Source organism: Lycium barbarum, chromosome 12, assembly GCF_019175385.1.
Source record: "Lycium barbarum isolate Lr01 chromosome 12, ASM1917538v2, whole genome shotgun sequence".
NCBI lineage: Eukaryota > Viridiplantae > Streptophyta > Magnoliopsida > Solanales > Solanaceae > Lycium > Lycium barbarum.
Genome location: NC_083348.1, coordinates 98,137,958 through 98,161,592, shown reverse-complemented (window position 1 = coordinate 98,161,592; position 23,635 = coordinate 98,137,958). Strand labels below are relative to the sequence as shown.

At 36.6% G+C, this 23,635-nt stretch overlaps 2 protein-coding genes across 2 annotated transcripts; one reads left to right on the top strand and one right to left on the bottom strand.

The window, feature by feature from the left end:
* Positions 1–7,978: 7,978 nt before the first annotated feature.
* Positions 7,979–12,825, top strand: LOC132623404 (protein IN CHLOROPLAST ATPASE BIOGENESIS, chloroplastic-like). Its single transcript, XM_060338152.1, has 12 exons — positions 7,979–8,380; positions 9,261–9,778; positions 10,164–10,247; positions 10,795–10,869; positions 10,962–11,004; positions 11,170–11,227; positions 11,358–11,525; positions 11,610–11,672; positions 11,749–11,843; positions 11,940–12,021; positions 12,119–12,229; positions 12,372–12,825. Exons 2-12 carry the CDS (start codon positions 9,661–9,663, stop codon positions 12,510–12,512), a joined length of 1,038 nt encoding a protein of 345 aa, XP_060194135.1. The 5' UTR covers positions 7,979–8,380; positions 9,261–9,660; the 3' UTR covers positions 12,513–12,825.
* Positions 12,826–13,244: 419 nt separating this feature from the next.
* Positions 13,245–19,073, bottom strand: LOC132623403 (filament-like plant protein 7). The gene is made up of 7 exons (XM_060338151.1): positions 18,802–19,073; positions 18,644–18,698; positions 17,852–18,044; positions 17,094–17,232; positions 14,513–16,940; positions 14,370–14,433; positions 13,245–13,961 (listed from the first exon to the last, which is right to left on the bottom strand). The coding sequence occupies exons 3-7, from the start codon at positions 17,948–17,950 to the stop codon at positions 13,488–13,490; spliced, it is 3,204 nt and encodes a 1,067-aa protein (XP_060194134.1). The 5' UTR covers positions 17,951–18,044; positions 18,644–18,698; positions 18,802–19,073; the 3' UTR covers positions 13,245–13,487.
* Between the last annotated feature and the right edge of the window lie 4,562 nt (positions 19,074–23,635).

Here is a 23,635-nt window from a genome sequence, read left to right as displayed (position 1 = left end):
GAACGAATAAGTTACTATTCATACCTACCCATTTATTATGATCCTTTGTATTTTGGTGGATGCTAGTCTTCCAATAAAATCTTCCTTTAAATTCTGCAAGTGTCATTTATTGGTGTGACAACCCAAACGATAACAGTACATCATCAAAAGCATGCACTGTCGTCATTCAAAATAATAATTTCCAAGTGTGATCTCTTCGGGTGTGTTTAGTAGGGAGCAAAAGTATTCTTTTTTTCTTTTCAAATCAGGAAAAGGATCCTACTAGCCAGTAGGAGGAGTTCGCAACTTTAAATAACCCAAAAAGTAACAAAAGGTACTAAAAATAACCCGGTAAAAAAAAGTTATTTTTGTGCATTAAATTAGTGCGTAATAGTGTTTACCAAAACTCCCCTCCACCTTCCCCACCCCGATGATCCCCCCTCCTTTTTAAAAAACAAAAAGCTCCACTAACGAGCAAAAACAGTGGTCCTCACGTTCCAAATACATTGTTTTTGTGTTTTTTTAATCGCAAAAGTCAATATTCTTGGTATATTCAAGGCAAGGAACAAGTTTCAAAGTTTTGATTTCAGAATAAAGCGGCGTAGAACTCAATTTCAAAAACTAAAAACCACATTCAATCTAAGTATTTCACTACGAATTTTCTATTACAATCTTAAATATATTATTATCCTAAGCATGACTGTTGTGTAATAGTTGCGGATTTCGAAAAAAAAAATACTTTCACACTTCTTTTTTGTGCAAATGGGCAGTCCACTGCCCGTTTTTTAGGTTTTTTTGTTTAAATTTTTTATTAATTAATTGTTAATTGTTTGTTAGGTAATTGTTTATTTGTCAATTTTTTATTAATTAATTTTTAATTTTTTGTTAGCTAATTGTTTATTTGTTGATTATTCATTTAGTATTTTTTAATTGTCGGATTAACTAATTGTTTATTTGTTAATAGTTTCATTAGTTAATTGTTTATTTGTTAACTATTTATTAATTATTTGCCAATTGTTTGCTAGCTAATTGTTAATTGTATGATAATGAATTGTTAATCTTTATATTTTCATTTGTGAAATATTTGTTAATTTAGGATTGAACATCCTTAGTTTAGGTTTGAACATCCTTAGTTAAACCTTATTATCCTTAAGATTATATTTGTTAGTTAATTATATTTAATCCTTAGGTTAGGTTTGAACATCCTTGGTTTAAGATTTAACATAGCATTAATATAACATGAGTTAGTTAATTGTAGTTAGTATAATAATTAATTAACAATTATTAATTCGCAAATTTAGATAGTTAATAATAGTTTCCCGTTAAAGTCTTAGTTAGTTAGTATAATATAACATCCTTAGTTTAGGTCTGAACATTCTTAGTTTAGATTTGAACCTGCTTAGTTTAGGTTTGAACATCCTTAGTTAAACCTTAATATCCTTAAGATTATATTTGTTAGTTAATTATATTTAATCCTTAGGTTAGGTTTGAACATCCTTAGTTTAAGATTTAAAATAACATTAATATAATATTAGTTAGTTAATTGTAGTTAGTATAATAATTAATTAACAATTATTAATTCGCAAATTTAGATAGTTAATATAATTTCCCGTTAAAGTCTTAGTTAGTTAGAATAATTGAACATCCTTTGTTTAGGTCTGAACATACTTAGTTTAGGTTTGAACATCCTTAGTATAATTTGTTGATAAAAGATTACATAATTAACATTACATGTTAATGATTAATTAAAAACGCGAAAAACAGATACGACACCTTCATGGATGTTACGCCTCGTATCTTGGAACTAAGGTTAGAATCATATCATTAGAGTTTTAGCGGAAAAACTGAAGGCTTGAACTTTTGCGAAAATGGTTGAAAGGCCTACTTCGGGCAGCGATAACTCCTTGATTAGTTGGGAATTTGGAAAAGTACCCTCAATGAAATTTGTAGTACGTAGAAATGGCTTTCTAACGATATAAGGACCAGGCCTGTCAGAGATAGGAGGAAGGATATATGATCGTCTCAAGATGGCTAATAGTAAGGCGGTTAAAATTCTATAGAATCGGCTAAGTTTTCGATACGTCTGCGTTCCAATCAAATTTCGTAAAAATCCATTGGAAATTTGAGAAAACTTAAAACATGAAAGTTGTATCCCTTTGAAATAGATTTCCAACGGTATATTGTGCATTCCAAACAGAGCTCTGTAAAAGAAGTTATGTCTATTTTACCAAACACTGTGCAGAACCGACACAGGTCCCTCTTGAGGACGAGCGAGGGCGCGCGCGCGCGCCGGGCCCGCGTCGCGGGCCGATTGCACAAAAACACCCTCTCTGAATATTGACCTGCAGGGGGTTGTGCGCTACATGTGTGTTGCGGGCCCATCACATAACAGGTCGGGTTTCGGGTCAAAAGTCGGGATTTCGCATTTTAAGTTATATTTAAGCTTGGGGTTTATTTCCCTAACATCCCTAGTCACGAAAATTCACCCTAAAGTCAGATGGAACAATTCCCAAGCCTCAAGAACCCTCCAAGGTAAGTTTTATCATGATTCTAGGTTGAATTCAAGTCCCTAATCTCTTTCTAACTTGAATAAACCCTTCTAATCGATAGAGTTGTGAGTGGAACATTATTGTTGGGCGTGAAAACCCTAGAACTCGAATTCAAGAGAATTGAACATAAAAAAGGTAATGCTTCTACACTCTAATCGTTCATAATAGTGAATTGATGAGTTCTTGGGAGAATGGTAAATGGGTTTAGTAAAGAGAACTACACGAACTATAGTAGGGTTTTGGATTGTTGACTTGAGATTGTTATAATCATATGGGTGATGGAGAATGATGTTAATTACACCTAATTGAGATTATAGAATCGCCTGGAAGTAATAGAATAGGAATTGGGTGAAGAAACACCATTAATGAAGATTGTGGAGCTTTATGCCAACTAAGTGTTTGATAAAATGCTTAGATGACTAAAGCATGGATATTATTGCTAATATAGAATCCCTTTGACTTGTATTGATATAGATCAAAATTGAAAGGGTTGACGAACATTGTATTACACTCAAAGGCTGGAATTAAGGTATGTGAGGCTAACTATTTACGTTAGGGAATATTTATGATTCTCCCTAAGTTTCATTCTTCATACTTGTCAGTAATTTGACTCAGAATATAGTTTAGCCCTATTTTCATGATATGATATAGAACTGTTATCTTCTACAGGTTGCAGTAACAGAATTCGTTCATGGTTGTCACTTTGAACATCATGAACTCAACACGTAATCTTTATAGACTTATGCATTGTTATCACATGGGTCTCAGTCAGTGTATAACCAGTTATTTGCATGAGTCCCATAATTAGAAACAGTTATCATGCTATCAGCTATAGCCAGTCTCAGTCTTGTAAATTGTTAATGTTGAACACCTGTATCTATATTTTTGGACCCTAGGCCACAGTTTATGCATACGTATTGCTTGGGCCTGAGGCCACAGTTATTGTGCACATTATTTGGGCCCTAGGCCACAGTTATATTTACAGTTTTACAGGTGATTTTTCATCCAGAACAGGGAGTACTTCAGCTTCTTGCTTTCCTGTTTAGTTCATTTTTAATTTTAGTTCCAGTATTTTATTGTTTCAGTTGCTTTACATACCAGTACAATTCAAATGTGCTTATGTCCCTTTTTATTGCTTGGGGACCTGCATCTCGCGATGCAGGCAACGACATACAGGTTGACGATCCAGCTACTTAGGAGTGTTCGTATCAGCTATTGTGGTGAGCCCCAGTTTCCTTCGGGGCGATATCAGTCATGCAGTTCTTACAGCTTTCTAGACAGTTACCTTTTTGTAATCATTAGAGGCTTCATAGACACAGTTCAGACAGTCAGATATTTGTTATGTCAGTCTTGTTGACAGTTATACTCAGTTGTTTCGGTTTAGCCATATTGGCTACTTTCAGATATTTTCAGATTGTCTAAGTATTTCTGCATTATGATTTAAGTCAGACCTTTGGTATATCAGGATGTGTTTCGTTGTTTTCCGCATTCAGTTATGTTTTGATATCACATGTTGATTCAACCAGCCAGTTGGTTCGCTCGGTCACATACAGTCAGGCACCGTGTTACGTTCAGGCCCAGGTTCGGGGCGTGACAATGGATCCCGCCCCTTCATCCGAGGCCCTTCGGGCTAGATGTACTTCATCTACAGCAGCAACATAGGTCCCAGCTAGTATGGGATTCTGATGTAAATGCCAACCGCTTGGTCCGTCCCAGTTTGATGGAATAAGCATGGGATATTTTAGCAGCTTGGCCCCCACATCCTGGTGTCGTAGATATACTAAATCAGGGTAGTATCTATTGTTGCATCGTTGATGATCGCGTACAATATAATAGAGCTCTTGTGAAGGCCATGACTGAGCGATGGCGACCGGAGACCCATACATTTCATCTCCGTACTGGTGAGGCCACCATCACTCTTCAGGATGTGGAGGTCATTTACTGTCTCCAGGTAGACGGACGCGCTTTGTATATTGAGGAGCCTCAGCAGATGCCGTCGTGTGTATAAGAGTTGACTAGGCTTACTGGTTTTGCGCCTCAGGAGAATGATATATGGGGACAGATTCGGGTGTCGATGCATTCCCCTGTTACTCACTTACATCTCGTAGACAGGAAGCATCCGATTACAGAGGAAACACCTCAGGTGGATGTTGACCGACGTGATTGTCTGTACCTTATCATTATATGAGGGCATTATTTTCTCGAACACATCGGGTTCCCATGTGAGCTTGAGGTATTTGTCATTTCTGGAGAATCTGGGCTAGTTGGATGTTATAGTTGGGGCGCTGCTGTTCTGGCTTACATGTATCGAGGATTCTGTCAATCGTCTATGGGCACGAGGATCGATGTCGCTGCATTTTGCCCGCTCCTCCAGGTAATATATTTAAGTGTGTGTAAGTTTATCCTAAATATAGCTTTGTGAAACGATGACATTTTTTTTTAATTGACCCTTTCAGATATGGGTGTGGATTAGGATGAGACCTTTTCAGCCCACAGTTACTGACCTTCCGCTCGACTATATTATTGAGGCGATGTCATACGCGCGGAGATAGACGAGAGGCGTAATCCGAGATGTGAATACGCACCACAGTATTCTCCCATTCAGGGATTAGCTAGATCTTATGACGTCGGACACGGTATGTTTTTTTGATTAAGCATTATGTTATTTAAAAAAAAACTATTTTAGTCTTTTATTGTTAACTAATTCAATTCTTTTTATAACCTTTTATATGGACGCCGTATGATCAGATTTTGGATCAGTTGTCGGCGTTTTGTAGGGCTGGTGAACCCACGTGGAGGTCGCGGTGTCCGTTGATACATATGGATATCGTTTAGGATCACGCGCCCGATCGCTTCTTACGACAGTTCAGCCAGGTATAGAATATACCTGAGCAGGCTACTTAGGAGCACGACCATTATACGCGGGACGAACGTGCAGCTGTCACCGATGCATGGCGGGCCTTTATGCAGCTTCAGGTCCACCAATGGAACAAAGAGTGGGGACGCTAATGATGGTCGGACATGTGACTCCGATCCAGAGGTACATGGAGTGGTACACGTGAATCACTCGCAGCTTGATTGGCAACCACGCGAGGCCTCGTGCAGATGGCCGAGGATATGCAGCACTCGCATGACAGTATGAGGCGTTGGTAAGTTTTATTAGTCTTAAACTTAATTAATCGTTTTATGTATTATGTTACAAATTTATTCAATCATTAATATTTGCAAACAAATGCAACTACTGACCGTACAGAGGATGCGCTGGGAGAGCTTGGACCATATGGATGCCCCCGAGACACTGGGATATGCAACGGAGATAGTTCAGCTAGCCGAGGGTGGTATGCTACAGACCAAGGAGCTCGGACGTCTCAACGAGCGTGTTCCAGAGGTCCCGCATCAGGCAACGGGTGGTCATGGTCGTGGTCATGCCAGAGGGGCTAGTGGTCGAGAAGGTAGGGCTGATGGAGGAGGTGGTAGGGCCAAAGGGTCTGGTCACAGAGGGGGTGGCGGTCTAGTAGATGAGCCTGACGAGCATGCTCCAGTTCCAGCAGCCTCCGTCGACTTCAGAGATCCCGTCGACATCTTACCGGCCATCGACTTCAGAGCATCCGTCCACACCTGTATATACGTCGGATTTATTTTTAGATCACATGTTATGTACATCGCCTGCACAGCTGCCAGTTCGTCATCCACAGGGTGAGCGGCCAGCTAGTGATCTACAAGGTGGCACGGAGTTGGACTTCAATTACTTATTCTTCTTTATTTTCCTTTATCGCACTGGGTATTTCAATATCTATTGTTGAAATTCAACATCAAATAGACTGGTTCTTTTTGCGAAACATTCCAAGAAGAAAAAACAAATGTGACGATCGATTTTAAGCTAAAATCATTAAACACCACAAAATTATATTCCTTATTTTATTAGCTATCCTAAGCGCACTACTTTCAATAGCAAGCTCAACAAATTATTCATAATAATGTTAAATTTTAAAATCTTTAGAGGAATGTTGCAAACAACATTGTTAGTGGAACCTATATTTTTGGAGCTGAAGATAGAAGAATAGAATCTATAAATAGACTTGTAAATATCTATATTAGTGATACTCATCTCAGAAGATTTAATCGTTAAGCAATGAACATGCACAATGTCTTATGTGCCATAGTAGGTTATTATGCCATAGTGTCATATGTTTCTTGATTTCATTTTTTTTTTTGTTAAGGGAAAAAGTCTTCTTTCCTTCTCATTTTATGTGAAGGTATTATTCTTTGGGTGGTCAGACAATTTTTCTTTTATTATTTTTTCTAATTTTGTAGTATTTTAAATTACTAATAATAAAATTTATATACTTGAAAACTACACAAAAACAATTATGAATAATTGCAATCCTACGTGAATTATTATATTTTTAAGATTATTTTTTTGTTGACAAAAGCTTATATGTAAACTAAAAAAGCAGCATATATTTATTTTACCACGTAGAAAATTAGTGATTAAACACCAATACATGCAACACAAAAGAGTTGGCGCGCGGGGGGGCGGGAAGGGGGGGGGGGGGGTTAGGGGATTGAATTAGAGTCTTGCGAAATATCTTAAAAGTATTTTTTTCTTATTTATCAAATTATGTGACGGAAATTAAAGTAATATTAAACTAAATTAAGGGTAACATAAAAGAGAAATAAGACAAACTCTTAAAGTTGAACAACACATGTCACCTATAAAAATAGCTCTAAGAAATTACAAAAATAACCCTATGAGGACTACAAAAATTAAAACTCCCTATTCTTGCTTATATATAGTAGTAATATTGTATTAGCTAGGCACCTTATTTCTCATGATTAATTTATACTCTCTCCGCCCTAATTTATGTGATATAGTTGACTATACATGGCGTTTAAGAATGAAAGAAAGACTTTTGAAACTTGTGGTATAAAACAAGTTATAAATATTTGTGTGGCTGTAAATTATTTCATTAAGGGCAAAAGGAAATTTTTTAAGTTAAATTATTTTTAAATATAAAAATGTATCATTCTTTTTTTAACAAACTTAAAAGGAATGTGTATCACATAAATTGGGACAGAGGTAGGAGTACTTATCATATAGGTATGCAATTATACTGATACTTTAAAAATTTACGCTGATAGTATATAAAAATTAAACTCTAAGAAATTGATCAGATTTTTGGGTAAAGACTTAGTTTATTTTTATTTTTAGAAAAATTTGGGTCGTAATCCTTAGAAGATTTTTTTTGTCAAGCTCCTTAACATGATTTTAGGATCGCCAGTTCATTGCGAGAATTTGAAAGAAAGTAGAGATAAAAAAGTCATTTTATTTTAATGACACATCTAATCTAATCAATGAATGAGACAGAAAAAAACAACATTTGAGAAGCGATTAGGTGTTGTCAGTGAAGCTTTTAGAAGGTCCAATTCACTGGGAAAGTCATATACTCCATCCAAACAAGATACGTAAATAATTAAGCAAGGAAGTGCACTCTCTTCTTTGGAAAACTAGACAACCACAGGAATGGTTGCAACTCCTCTAAAAACTTTTGCTTCTCACTCCATCCAAACAAGATACGTAAATAATTAAGCAAGGAAGTGCGCTCTCTTCTTTGGAAAACTAGACAACCACAGGAATGGTTGCAACTCCTCTAAAAACTTTTGCTTCTCACTCCATCCAAACAAGATACGTAAATATTTAAGCAAGGAAGTGCGCTCTCTTCTTTGGAAAACTAGACAACCACAGGAATGGTTGCAACTCCTCTAAAAACTTTTGCTTCTCGACTTGAAATACATGCAGAGGCTACAAAATGATAAAAGTCCTGAAATACTATCGTAGGACGATTTGCAAGGTACGTGCTTCGATCAACTTTAATATTCCTATTGAGAGCAACTTTTTAAGATCTGTCTGCCATACAATGAGTCTGATTTATCTTGAATATATTCATGAGGAGTGTTTAGGTGACACATATTTTTAAAATTGACGTAACATAGAATAAACGTATATATCATAATAATAATAATAATCTAGTCGTGGATAAGTTTCTGGTCAAGTAAAAAAGAAAGAAGAAAAAGAGGAGGCCTAGTCATCACTTGGATGTCAACCAATATGTCAAAACTTGCACTTGAAAAGCGAGGGAAGAGACTAATCAGCTTGATTCTTCTCATAGCTAGCCTCAGCCCTCATATAGTGAATTTACCGACGTGCATTAGTTGGCAAATTACCCTCCTATTAGTATTAGTTAATTAGGTAAAAGTTATGTAGGATTAGAGAATATAATAGACCCATACGCATTTCAACATATATGACAATTGCTAATAGCACCTAAGATAGAAAGGAATTAAATAATTTGCTTTTATTAAGATTAAAACGTTTGAATTTAAATATAAATCAAATTATTAGAGATAATTTCAGAGACGTTCCTCTAGGTTTGAACTCATAATACTAACCTCTGTTGTGGTTTACAATATTACGTTTACTCTCCATTAATTTGATTTCTTTGTAACAGGTATGAATATAAATAATTATCAAACATTTAATAAGTGCAAATAAAATGAGATCTAATTTTCAATTCATGCTCACTATAAAAAGCTACCTAGTTCTAATAACTAGACAGTATAAAAATTTTCTTTTCACTCTTTCACAGTATAAAAATCAAATTCCACGAAGGATAATATCAAATTTGTCACTAGTTCCTCCAGCACTTACCAATCTTCCTACTTCTCTTCCAGATAAAAAGAAATTGCACGGTTTGTTCTTCAGATGGGCTGGTCTTTAATTTTTATCCTTTAAAATCGAACTTATGCCTAGTGGAACATAAATTCTTTAAGGGCACTGACATAACTTGTGGGATATTATGATGGGAAGATATAAATTATGTCCCGCGAAAAAGTAGTATGCCTTGAGGGATAAAAATTAAAGACCAGCATAAAATAGGAACAAAAGTGCAAATAAGAAGGAAGTTAGAACGGGCCTTTATGAACAGAAGTTGAAGCCCATCCCAGTCAAATCCATGGACTCGTCCAGCGGTTTAAGCTGAAGCCCAGCCCAGTTAATTGAAGGAGAAGGATTGGTTGAGTTAAGAGTGTTTCTAGTTGCAGTGATAATCAACACACATCAGGAAGATAGATAATGAAGGTGGGTGGTGGAGTTGGTTTCGGATGTCCACGCGCCGTCGCATTTCCTGGCATTTTGTTTGGCCGTTGTAGACCAGCAGCATTCCGATGCTATTCTTCTTCTTCCTCTCCAGGTAAAGTAAACTGTAAACACCTACAGTTACTTCTCCGTGTTTATTTGTATATATCCATATGGATGATAGGGGTAAAATTGATAACCGGCAATTTTCATGGCCAAATGCTGATTTTCAAATAAAGTGAAAAGAATTTCCGGAAAAAAAGTTTATACTAGTTTGGAAATGAGGCGTAGTTGATTGATATACTTGCAATGCGGTGTGAATTTCCAATTGGTTGTTGTGCACGGACGTGGCATGTTAGTATGAGTTGCCTCATTATACCGAGATTTTTTGCCTAGTTTAATTTGTTCCTAGTTGGTTATTACCGCACATTTTACTTATGTGTGTTTTGAATGCATGAATGGGTACTTGAAATGAGAACGGTGGGACTTTTGAAATGCAGACCATGTTTCGTTTATCAAAGATGTGGCTGCAACTCAACCTCCGGAGCATTTGAATGAACTTCTCAAAATACTTCAGGTGAGAGGTGAGACAATCTAATTCCATGTTTTAAATTTTGATTAATCTGAGTATGCTTCTATTAGGAAAAAAAAAAAAAAAGAAGTTAAATGGAGAAGCCCGCTTTAATTACTTTATTCTGATACATGGTCTGTATAGGTTTACTGGAACCACTAGTTGGAAAACTGACTTTTTTCATATATATATGCGATATAGGCGTGCTTCTAGTCAGAGTTAAAAGTTACTGCATTAGTACTTTTCCTTACCTCTAGGTCCTCTTCAATGTATGTTAGTGTTAGGAATAACTTATTGGTACTGAAACTTAAGGTGTCAGGGGTGTCAAGTTGGGTAATCTTTTGCTTCTTTTGGTTACTCGATATTAAGGAAGTGTCACAGGATGACCTTGTACGCCGGCGAAGACTTGTGTATATCCTTTCTTAGGCTTACTTTACTGAGACTTTTGGCTTTGGTTGTTATTGATATAATCTTCAAACTGAGGAGAGTTGATAGTTTGACGACCAACATAACTGACGGTCACTATGAACCTTATGCACTGTACAACACCTTTATGACAGGTGAGGAAATAATTTCACCTGGTGCCAAGCAAGGTCTGATTCCTCTAGCGATTCCTCTTTCCAGAAAGAGTTCAGGTATGGTGGGAATTGGATCTGATATCAAGCTTCTTTAAGTTGAAAGTATGCTTCTATGTTCATATCTTTTCCCTTCTCTTTTCTTTTTGTAGATTCTGTAACTGCACTGTTACGATGGCCAACTGCCCCATCTGGGTAATATAATTCATCAAATTGCTCTGTTTTGTGGATATCTCTATTCTACTTTTTGGGAGCTTATCTTGGTTTATTTTCTGGGCTTGATTTTTTCCTAATTGATCTCAGAGAAAAGGATAAAATATACTCTATTTTGTATTTGATTTATATCCTCATTGTTCACAGGATGGAGATGCCATTGGTAGAAGTGCGCAAGTATGGTGTGTGGCTATTAGCTAAGAATGTGAGCTACTATGAACTTGCTCTACTATTTGGGATCTGGATGATGTTTCAGAGGGTTAATTGGTTCACTCTTGCACTCTGATTTTGTAGCACGCACAGTTTATCTCACCTTTTCTTTCACCATGCTATAGGTAGATCAGTACATTCACAGGGTTTTGGTGGAACAAGATGCAGACGGTCATCAAGAAAGAGCGGATGAATTGTTCCAGATTTCAGCTGGTGCTGGAAAGAAACTTTATGAGAAGGGTGACTTTAGAGCATCAAACATTTCAAGCTTAGATACTTATATATTGAAGAAGGTAGAAGGAGGGATGTATGCTGCAGTATCTTGATGTTGGTCATTGTGACTCAAACTAATTGCACGCATGTGATGTTCTCTCTAGGTCGGCTTGTTTCCAGACGTACTGGAGCGCAGAATTAAGCAACATTTTGACAATGGAGACAATGTAAGAAAGTTTTTGTTTATTTAGTAAGCAATGCTCAAATCATAGCATTTGGGTGATATATACGTGCTGTTGGAAGATTTCAGCTTTGGTGACGGGAGAATTTTATACAAAGAAGGAGCATTTTCCAGGATTCGCGCGTCCTTTTGTCTTTAATGCTGAAGTTCTGCTGAAGTCTGTATATCTCATAGTTTTTCTTCCTCCATAAATCTGTATATCTATTTAACAAGCTATTTCTACAGCATATTTACTCATTCTTCTCTTCTGTAGGGTTGGGCGTAATGTAGAAGCTAAAGATGCTGCTAGGGGGGCTTTAAAATCACCATGGTGGACTCTGGGTTGCGAGTACCATGTATATGTCATTCCTTGATCCAATCAATATCTTCTTGCTTTTTGGAGCACAGTGATGCTAGATCTATTTGTTCATCTCTTAATTGAACCCCATGCAGGAAGTTGCTAATATGGCTGAATGGGAAGATGAACAAATCGAGTACATCAAAGAGAAAGTAACTGAGGAGGGTAGGCAAGCCGATTTGAAGAAAGGGAAGCAACCTGCTCAGGTATGACTAAATCCTCTAATCAGTTTTAATTCAAATGTGTTTGCGTCCAAAATTGATTTCCCTTGGTAGATTTTACTACCTCGTTCGTGACAGAAAAGAAGAAAGGTCTATGCTCCTTTTTCATTCTATACTTGTTTTGTAGGTTGCACTGGATGAAGCTGCTTTCTTGTTGGATCTAGCTTCCGTCGACGGTACATGGGATGACTGTGTGGAAAGAATTGCTGAATGCTACAAGGAGGCAGGGCTGCAGGAAGTTGCAAACTTTGTGGTTTACAGAGACTGAATTACCAGCAACTTTGCCGCATATTAGACGTGTTACACGAAACTCCCTATGATTCCTAGTTATTGGCCTATCCAGTTTTGGCTCTAGCAGAGTGTATTCTAATTCTTTCCGGTATAAGAACAAGAAGCGACTTTACAGCAGTCCTTTTAAATACGCACACTCATTGTGGTCTCTTCGCCCACACTGCGGTCAATTGTAAAAGACAACAACATACCCATTGTATTCCCACAGGTGGGGTTTGGGGTCAATTGTAAAAGACCAAAAACGAAAAACTATAAGGACAATAAATAGCTTGTGTTGAAGTTGAAGCAGATATGAAGTATGATTCGCTATCCAAATTTCTGTTTAGCCGCTACCGGAAATAAAATTGGAACCCGGATTTGTGCACCGTGCAAAATTACTCAAATGTGTTAGTTAGGGGTCAAATGTTGGTTTGAATTATAACAGGATTTTTTTTGTTTTTTTTGATAGGTTGAATTATAACTGGAAAATAGTCATGCTCAGTCATATCTGATTCCCTTCGGATTGTGCAATTGTTTCACTTGGGTTTGTCATATATGCCTTTCTATCTTTTGGTTCCATTTGCAATTTATCGTGTTTTTCATGTCTAAATGGACAATCATTTTGTTTCTGAGATATTTTACTTGTTCTTTTCTTCAAGCACATTACTCAACCAGCAAAAAGTGTACATAACAAATATGAAGCCGGTCACACATGGTTCATCCACCAAGATTCGAGAAGTTTAATCCCTATTACCATTTGCAGTAGAAACACTGTACCAATTAGGTTAAGGAGTGGTTCTAGTTTTCATATACAATACCACGTATAATACAAAAAGTGGAAGAAAACGAGGACACAAGGGAGGGAGACAGTGGGGAAAATAAAACATTGCTTTCCGTGCCAACCAAGCCATGAATGAAGCATAAACATCACTACAAATAACAAGGCTGCAGCTTCGAATGACATCCATGCAGGTCATACCTTAAGTTTTGTAGTGCTACCTTTTTTCTTACCTTTTCGCAACAACTTCCTCCACAATCCAAGAACATTCTTTTTATTTTTAGGCACGATAGGCAGGGAGCTGGTAACAGCTTCATTTCCTGAATGCATATTCCCATTTGTCAATGGAGACTTTTCTGGTTGTTCCACTGAACCACCGAAACTGGAGGAATTAGTTTTCTTGAGATCCAGAATGACTTCCTTGGTAGTAGTAGGAGACCCCATTTCATCGTCCTCAGCCAGCATCTTGTCAAGAAGAGATGAACGGCGTCCAAAACTCTTGCTTGGGGTTGTCATGGTAGCAGTAGTTGTTTCTGAAGTTGTAGATATCACCTTATCAAAGAGAGCGGCATCCCCAGGCGAGGCCAATGCCTTCAACTGCTTCCCCAGGTTCAGAATAGTCTCTTGACACTCGGCCAACTTTTCTGAAGCTGCAGTGATGTCCCGATCCTACACCATTGAACGAAATGTTTATGCTAATGCGGTTAGTACATGTTTGATAGAGTGTTACAGAACTCGACTACTTTTTGAAATAGGCAATGAGATATATCACATATCATTTACAAGACTATAGTTTTGGTTTTTCAAGTTCGATTTATTTTTATCTGGTCATTTTGGGAGTACAAAGCTCTTCGAATTCTCCAATACAAATGTGTCACATCAATAAAATATGATCCTTTTAGTTACTGAATTTGGAAAATCAAAAAAATATGATCCTTTTAGAATATTGGAGTTACAAACATTATTCCGTAATGTGAATTTTGAGAACACCAATCTAAGAGGAAATGAAGAAACATGTATCTAGAAATCTGATCTGTAAGGCCAGAGGGAATGTAACTGAATCTAATGGGAACTTACGCTTTGAAGAAGCTTTTCTTCAGGGTCCACCTCGGCATTCTCTGATAACTCCATATCTTCCGTGCTGCAAGTTATGTGTTTCAGGAAAAGAAAAGCCTCTAGAAAGTTACTTCTAATCAAATTTATTAAAGCATAAGATGTACCTTTCTTGCTGCAGCTCAAGCATATGACATGTAGAATCGAGCTTGTTATAGGACTTATTTTTGTCCTCCAGTTCCTTTTCTAAACAGCAAGCCTTTCGACAAGCTTCATTCAGTTCCAGTTTAGCTGCTTTGAATTGCCTCTCAAGTTCTTTTTTCACCATCTTTTCTTTCTCAATTTGATCCTCAATCATTCCCTTTGACTGTCTGAGGTTTTCTACTTCTTTTTGCAAGCTTTTGACTGTTTCCTCTGATTCCTGAAGTTGAACCATCAAGGAATCACTCTGGAGAGTTTCTGCTTGCAGTTTCCCTTCCAGATCTGCCTTTGTAGGTCCCTCTTCTGGAAACTCATCTTTCCATAATTGACTTTCATTATCTACAGATGATAGAACTTTTTTCTCTGGCAAAGAACTCATACGACTGAGTGAGGAAAAAGCAGGAGAGTATAATGAGTTTCCTCCTTCAGTCTGAAGTTTATCAAATTCAAAGATAGGATTAATCACCCCAGTTTCCATGTCAATACTTTGCGAGTCATCCCAGTCAAAATGATTTTTTATAGTATCCTTCATGCTTGAAACATCTTGAAGGGAAAAGCAGTGGTTCACAATCCATTCCAGTGTCCAAGTTAATCTTTCAGTAAACCTCTCAACGTGAACCTTTCCATTCAATAGATCACGGCAAGTTTGGACAAATTCTTGAAGAATAGCAGAGAGTTCTGAAGTTTTCCACTGGAAAACACGAACCACATAGGCTGTCTCCTTCGGTGCACTTTCATATGGTAGAAGTCCATTACCATTGTGAGATAAGATTTCTGGAATACTACCATCTGTCGAGGGTATATTGATTCCTTCTATGATATTAATCACCTTATTAATCGATGTACCCATATATGACAACATGTCTGGTTCACACTTTTTTTCTAATGAGACATTATCACCAGTTCCTGTATATGAGTCATCACGTATCTCCTTACACTCACCATTGTTGGGAGAACATGTAATATCAGTATCTATTGCACTTTCATTTGCTTCTGCAGGTTTCTTACTTGAGGGATATTTTTGTGCCAGAGCAGTTCTGATATCTTCCAGTATTTCACAAGGGTTTCTTTGTGTTACATGGCCATGCTCCAAGAGCATTTTCAGTATGTTGTCGACTCCACAAGAAGCTTTATTTGTCAATATTGCTTTTAACTGGTTATCATTGCTGGAAACATAACGATCTGTCTCTGGAACTCTTTCTGTACTATCTGTTTCTGATGAGTGAGAACATAACTGAGACTCCAAAACACCCCCATTTCCATTTTCCCTCGGTAAAGCATGATGAATAACTCTCAGAGGGTTAAATGTAGACTCGACGGCTAATTTTTCCATCTCTGCAAAGTCATCCATCAGATTTATATCTGAAGCTCCTACACTTATAATTGAAGGTGGACCTATTTGTTTCTCATTTTTGAAATGCTCCAGCTCTGACATTAGTGCAGAAGCCCAAGAGTCGGAACAGCCACCTATGTCATCACTGCCCATATCAGACAGTGATGTCATAGATAGTTCCTGCGTAGAAGGAAGATATTTTTCTGGTTCAGCAGTTGTTTGAGCATTTGTCACCCTAGAAAGTTTGAGTTCATTATCTTGTTTGTTAAGGGCTTCTTTCAGAGTCCTATTTTCCTCTTCCATCATGAATAATTGCTCAGAGAGGAAGTTAACGTTTCTGTTCGGAGTATCAAGAGCCGTCTCTGAAGTTAAGTCTACTGAACCATTTGGATACAGATTTGACTTCCTTCTACTCATTTTAGCATGATCATTCCCCAGCATTTCAACTTCATTCCTCATTTTGGCCAAGGCGGCAGGGCCTGGCAATCTCTTTCTAACAAGGACGCGTAGCCTTTGACATTCGGAGTCCAATTGTGCAATTTTCTTCACACTCTCCAGATGTTGCTTTTGTGCAACATCAGCTGTTCGGCGATTAAATTCTCTCTCCTCATTCCGGATGTCAAGCTCCTTCTCAAGGACCCGTACCTCATACAGCAGAGAAGCATTATCTTTTTCTACAGATTCCAGTCGTGTCTTCAAGGCACTGAAACCTGCTTCTGCTCGAGCTACTTGTCCTTTTAAATGTCCTGTTGCCTTTTCCTTTGCCATGAGAGCCATGCTAAGTTGAGTGTTCTCGGAACCTAATCGAGAAAGCTTCTGCCCAGCATCTGCTAACTTTTTTTCTAAGAGAGCCCTTGTTTTTTCAAATTCTTTTGATGCCTTCGATACTGCATCATGAATCCTGTTCTCCTGCTCACCTTGAATGAAACGCAACTGCTGCATGCATTCCTTGAGTGCTCCATCCAAGTTAACTAATCTCTCTTCACCAGCTACGCTCTGCTGTAGAGCATTTTCTAGTTCTCTCTTTAGTAATCTTGCTTCGGTTTCAGTCTTCTCCCAACCTACATAAAGCATTCATAAGTACAACATTGGGAAAAAAACTACATTTTTGAGATTTCTAAGGAGGATAGAATGTAAAACAATACAAAAAAGATGCTAGAAAAGAAGCGAAACACGTGAATATACAAATATGATGGTAAACTAGCTATGATTACCTGCAATTGCTTCCTGTGCAATTTTCATCTGTTTCTGTGCAAAATCATCTTTAGCGCGACATTCCACCAGAGCAGAAGAAAGTTTGTCGTTCACAGCCTTCAGCTCTCTTTCTAGTTCAGCTTTATCACTCAGTAGTGTCTGTAATTAGACGAAGAGTAGTTAAGCTGGTTCAGAGAACATAAGACTATCATCGACCAAAAAGCTAAAGCACATGTAAACGTATAGATGATTTCATCAAGTTCAAGCAGGATCATCATTTCTTCTGCTTCCAACAGCTTGAAATTTTATTGCCTTCAAAAGTTACTATTAGGAGGGCCTCTGAATTAATAGTTCCAACTACCAATTATCCGCATATCCCTGATCATTTTCAGTTATGTTATGCATTTGCCTATGTCAGCTCAGAAGAAAGTATACTCAAAGCCATGATATGAAAGGATTGTTTGCATCATCTATAAGGCTTGTATATCCTTGTACTTCATCAATCCTGATTAAACTTTAGTCCACAAGAATCCCCACCCCCCACCCCCACCCCCACCCCCACCACCACCAAACAGGCTAATGGGGCTAGTAGTTGCACCCGCTTGGACCCTGGTCATTTAGTTACCCAACATCTCTAAATTCTAATCAATTTGCAGTCTGTTAACAGGGAAATAAACTATGCAATGGAACCTTAGCCGTGTGAAGATATGGGACTGCAAGCTAAATAAATTGGGCAACAAACGGAAAAGAACAACTGAAAAGACTACGATTTAGTTACCTCCTCGTCATTTCTTCTCAATGAGAGATTTGCTTTGTCTTCAGCGACCGGGTGTTTTTCTGTGGATTTTTTCTTCCAGGGCCATGATTTGTGATCCATTGCCTTTCAGGGCAACTTCAGGTGGAGGCTTATTTGTACAATATTTTACAGGTACTCAGATTCTTGTCTTAACAACATCTATACAAACAAATATCTGCATACACAAAGTTCTTTTAACATAGCAATTTGACAACAGAACTTTGCACAGCGAAAATCTATGAAATTATTCTCCATAAACACCCATAATCCCCCCAAAAAAAGCAATAATCTCAGTCTAATATGCGAAATCGCAAAAAGGAGATGCAATCTAGAAGTGCTTTCCGGAGTCAACTGCACAAATCTGATACTTAAATCATTGACACTCTTAACACATTGATGTGAATTAGTGTATCAGATTCATTTCTAGAGTAGTTTCCACTTTCAAGTCACTGTACAGCTCTATACACTCCTATATAAATGCCATTGGTAATGCAACATACAATACTCGCATAAATTTCATTCAAATAAAAGAGATAAAGATAATCTCATATGATATTTCACAAATTACATTACCTCGTTGCCCGAGGATCAATAGAAAAAATATCAGTATACACACTGTTTTTTTTCCTTCTTTATAACATTATATGTCAAAACGAGGTAGAACAATATTCCAAAACAGAAACCACCAAAATAGATAAAAACAAGCACAGGAACAGTAATTACTGATCAAAAAAAAAAAAAAAAACTGACCTCATTACAAATGAACAGACTTACCTTCAAAGTTCAAACATTTGATAGCTGCACAGTAACTCCGACCAGCTCAATGAATCTGTTCAAAGACAACAATGCAAATAAATAAATCCAACTACAAACTAATAAATAAAAAGTACAAAAACAAGTAAAACATCATTTTCAAAGCATATTACACTTACATTTTTATCCTACCTACCAGTCTACCACCATTAGCAGAGCAATGAGTATTTAAAGAAGCAAAATATCATCAATAAATGATGCCAAAGGGCTTAAGAAAGGGAAGTAATGTCGGCCTTTGGATCTGAATAAGTGAAGTGTAAACGGGTCGGGTCGGGTCGGGTCGGGTCGGGTAATGATGGGGACACAGAAGAAAAAGTTTCGCGGGTTGCTTTGAGTGGACGGGAGCGTAAGAGAGATAGAAAGTCAGTATCAAACTGTCAACCACTTCACACGCTTCTTATGTGACTTGTTTATGCGACAACTCCCTTTTAACCATATCTTGATGTTCTTGACTTTGTTGGATTGCGGGCTGGGCATAAATACCGAAAATTAAAAAATTAAATTCAATCGAATCGAAATTTCAACAAATTGAACCAAACTGAACTAGTTTTGTTCTGTGTTTGGTGTTCACCTTCAAAAAATCGAAACCGACATAGCCGAACCGAAGTTTGATAAAACCGAACCGAAAAACCGAACACACACTGAAATTTAATACATTACCCAAAAAAAAAAAATAGTCCAGGCCCATTAAGTTTAAAGCAAAAAAAAATTCAATTGTAACAAGCCCTCTTTTGCAGTTATATCCCTAATTTTGAACTTCAATTGAGAAAATCAAATATGTTAAGAAACGCAACTAGGATGTGTCTTTAGGATTAATGTATGTCCTTGATGTGTTTTCTTAATTATTCTTACGGTATGTATATAACACCTAGTAATCCTATATCATGGTTATAGTTTTCTATTCTTGTATATCCTGTTTGTTTGATTTTGATTTCAATTTATCAGTTTTATGTTTTATTGCTTTTGAGAATATAAATTAATGTCAAGCGAATCGCTTCTAATATTATATCAAAAAAACCGAATTGAAAAAACCAAAATCGAACCGAACCAACCTAACTTTAAAAAATCGAAACCGAAAGAACCGAACCGAACTAGTTTGGTTCGGTGTTCGGTGTCCGCCTTCAAAAAACCAAACCCGAAATAGCCAGACCGAAGTTTGATAAAACCGAACCGAAAAACCAAACACCCACCCCTAATTGTGACTGTATATTTGTCATAATTTTCAACTAAAAATGGATGGTTCAGAGGGTGTTTGAATTGATTTTTGACTTATTTTTGTATTTTATTTTTGCCTAAAAATAGTATTTAAAACACTTTTTATCTTTTTCAAATACCATAAACAAATAGAAAAGTGCTTAAAAATCAAAAAACACTTAAAATAAGTCAATTCAAACACCCTCTTAGTTAGCTTTCTAGGCAGTTTTATACCGTGTTGTTTGTTTCTTGAAATAGCATTAGGGCAAAGCAGTATTGTGTTATGTCCTGGTCCCTACATACCAGAATTTTAGTTAGCTAGTCAAACCCTTTTAATGTTAATTAAAGTGATTTTAACTACGAGGCTTTTGTTGAAACAATATTTTCGTTATGATGTTAATTAAGAACGGTTGCTTTTCTAAAGTCTTACGGAAACCGAGAAACGGGGATTACACGTGTTTAATCATACCAAAAACATGGTGCTAGTTGATTAATTAGGTTGTATAAGCACTTAAATAATATAAAATGTTTTCTTTTATATATTAAAAAGAAGCTTAGCTGTTGATATGTTATGTTATGTTATGATAGTTGTTAGGAGTAATTTAGAAACAATGGTGTCATTGCCTCACATTTTAAGAGACTGAAAGAATGCATAATTATAATCTGGATTATTATGTAATGATGAAAAGTAAACATATGTATTCAGAAAAAATGAAATTTAACAAAACATTTGTGCTATTTATATCTCATATAAAAAGGTGCAAAATAAGTATAAAATTTTCTTATTCTTTAAATAATTCAAAAACTTGTGATGAAAAAGTAATACATTATGTGAAGTTTGAAAATCTATTAATTTATGGTCGGATTTTATATAAAGTTAATTAATCAAATGAATACCAGTTTGGTCGAGAAAAGGTTAGCTAGGTCCCATAGCGCAATAAAGGCACATTATTGATGGCTTTTAACTTTAAGCACTGAGACTTATGCTTCCACTAATTTAAAAAATAACTTGTACTAGTACTGCTGCTGTTTCTAATTTATTGTTAATGCTTTTTGTTTCGTCTTGCCCACATGCTTATTGAATTACAAGTACTTTAACCATAAGTGCCTGTCCCCAACCTTTAAAATAATAATAATAATAATAATACCTGTCCCCAACCTTTAAAATAACTGCTGGGATTTGCGAATTGCCCTTTTTTGGGTGGTATTTAAATTTTGCCCCTCATATTTGTGGTCTTTAAATTTTGTCCTTCGGCTAAAATTCATAGGTTCCGGGTTTGAACCCACGCTCAATCAAAAATTTTAAAAAAAATTGCAAAGCAGAATTTAAATTTCGCTATGCCTCCTCCAGCAGACTTTTAGTCATGTTTAACTAAAAGTCTGCCGGAGGGGGCAGACTTTGCCTTGAAGCATATATACGTATTTTTTTTTAACTTTCCAAGGTAAACTTTTAGTAATGCCTTAACTAAAAATGTGCCCCATAAAACATAACAAAAAGTATGCCTCATAAGGCGTAAGTTTTCCTTAAGGCATAACTAAAAGTTTGCCTTATAAGGCAAAGTTTAAATTTTGTTATGCCTCCTCCGACAGACTTTTAGTTGTGTTTAACTAGAAGTCTGCCGGAGGGAGCAGACTTTTAGTTGTGTTTAACTAAAAGTCTGCCCCCTCCGGCAGACTTTGCCTTGAAGCATATATATATATTACTTTTCAGGTAAACTTTTAGTTATGCCTTAACTAAAAAGTGTGCCCCAAAGACATAACTAAAAGTATGCCCATAAGGCTGAACTTTTCCTTAAGGCATAACTTAAATTTTGCCTTATAAGGCAAAGTCCATGCCTTAAGAAAAGTTCTTGCCTTATGGGGCATAATTTTGTTATGCCTTAACTAAATTTCTGCCCCATAAGGCATAACTAAACTATGTCTTAGGAAAAATTCTGCCTTATGGGGCAGACTTTTAGTTATGCCGGATCCGGCATAACTTTAGCTTTTCCTTAAAGATTGTATGCTGGATCCGGCATACACTCCCCCAGTCCTGCCTGGCGAAATTATTTTTTTATTTTATGCCTGAGCGGGGGTTCGAACCCAGAACTTCATGTATTCGCCACCTTTCCAAGCAAAGGGCAAAACTTAAAGACCACAAATATGAGGGGCAAAATTTAAAGACCACAAATTTGAAGGGCAAAATTTAAAGACCACCCCAAAAGAAGGGCAATCCGCGCAAAAAAATGTTTACCCGTGCATAGCACGGGCCCAAAATTTGGATTATTAACATAACTATTTTTGTCCTTTTTAATTAAATTGAAAAATTATATTAAAGATTGTATATTTAATTATCTCCACTTAAAAATTAGTACAAATGTATAAAAATCACTGTTAATTCATTTTGTATATATTTTTTGATTCTATAGCAATTAAAATGCTCTACAAGCCTATTGCACATGTCTTTTTCTAAGCTAGATAATAATGAATCTGTTATCGCCAATTTGCAAAGCCAAATGATTTATTCCATTTCAAAAAAAAAATGATTTATTACTATGTTATTTGGGTTATAGTTAAGAAGAAAAAGAATCAAATACATCAGATTATTAATTTACCCTAGCCTAACGTACTGTTTCTAGCTTCATGTGGAAGAGACTCGTGGTTTGTGGGTATAGTCATTATATGCCACTTGGCAGCAAAGCATCTGCTGTGTCTTTTGAATAAAAGAGGGCTAAAACAGTCAAATATGCAAAAATATTTCCTAAGAAGCTACAGTGAAATTCTCTATCAACCAATGAAACTATTTAATAATCAGTGAATTGACGATAATGCCCCGAATGCAAGCAGGCATGACAACGAAGTCCAGTCTGCTTCACCTGTGTCAACCCTCACTTCTTATATAGGAGAAATACTAATACTAGTACATCATCATATCTCAGCTGGTTAGTGCTCCTTCCTTACTACGTATCACATTCCCGTAACGAGAAGGCCGACTCTTTACATACTCTCTGGAAGTAAATTTAGAATTTTAAATTAGTATACAAAATATTGTTGTGTTTATTGTTTACTTATGATATCATATCATATATCTCCTCTTGACTAAAATTCGCTACAGCTATCTTTACTTTGTAAAACTATATGGAAATTAAAAGGAGATGTCATTTAGTCTTGTGAAGTTGAGAAGATATTCAAGTCAATTCCTACTCAAAAGCGGAAAGAAATAGAAGGAAACTTTTTTCTTTGTTGGTTTTCGAGTGTTATTGGGATTTAGATACTTTCTAAAAAAGGATTAGACCTACTAATATAAATACATGCTAGCTATGATTTATTAAGTAGGACAGAACATAGAACCTAAGAGTATTCAATCTTATAACTTACTTTCTCTCTTGATAATAATAAAAAGTGTCGGCCGTTCTCCGTGGACTAGGATCACATCGATCCGAACCATGTTAATTACTGTGTTTTTATCGTTTTCGAGCTAACAATTGGTATCAGAGCCTACAAGTCATGAGATCTAGGAGACGAGGAGACTATGTCATCTATGAAGTTTGAGGTAGCGAATTTTGATGGGCGAAGTAATAACTTCAACATCTGGAAGATCAAGATCATGGCGTTGTTACGGAGAGTAGGATCAGTCTATACTTTGGACGACTCGTATCCCGAAAATACGAAAAAGGTCGAGAAGCAGAAGATTGAGATGGATGCATTTAGCGCAATTCAATTATCCTTATCAGACAGCGTGTTATGTGAAGTCAGTACCGAGAAAATAGCTGCGAGTTT

Excerpts from the sequence above, each read along its gene's own strand:
- LOC132623404 (XM_060338152.1), top strand. The coding sequence starts at position 9,661 with ATGAAGGTGGGTGGTGGAGTTGGTTTCGGATGTCCACGCGCCGTCGCA. Across the intron at positions 9,779-10,163 it reads TTCTTCTTCTTCCTCTCCAG|ACCATGTTTCGTTTATCAAA; the intron begins GTAAAGTAAACT and ends TTTGAAATGCAG. Across the intron at positions 11,844-11,939 it reads AATGCTGAAGTTCTGCTGAA|GGTTGGGCGTAATGTAGAAG; the intron begins GTCTGTATATCT and ends TCTCTTCTGTAG.
- LOC132623403 (XM_060338151.1), bottom strand. The coding sequence starts at position 17,950 with ATGGATCACAAATCATGGCCCTGGAAGAAAAAATCCACAGAAAAACAC. Across the intron at positions 17,233-17,851 it reads TGAGAAGAAATGACGAGGAG|ACACTACTGAGTGATAAAGC; the intron begins GTAACTAAATCG and ends GTCTAATTACAG. Across the intron at positions 13,962-14,369 it reads AAGAAAAGCTTCTTCAAAGC|GATCGGGACATCACTGCAGC; the intron begins GTAAGTTCCCAT and ends TCAATGGTGTAG.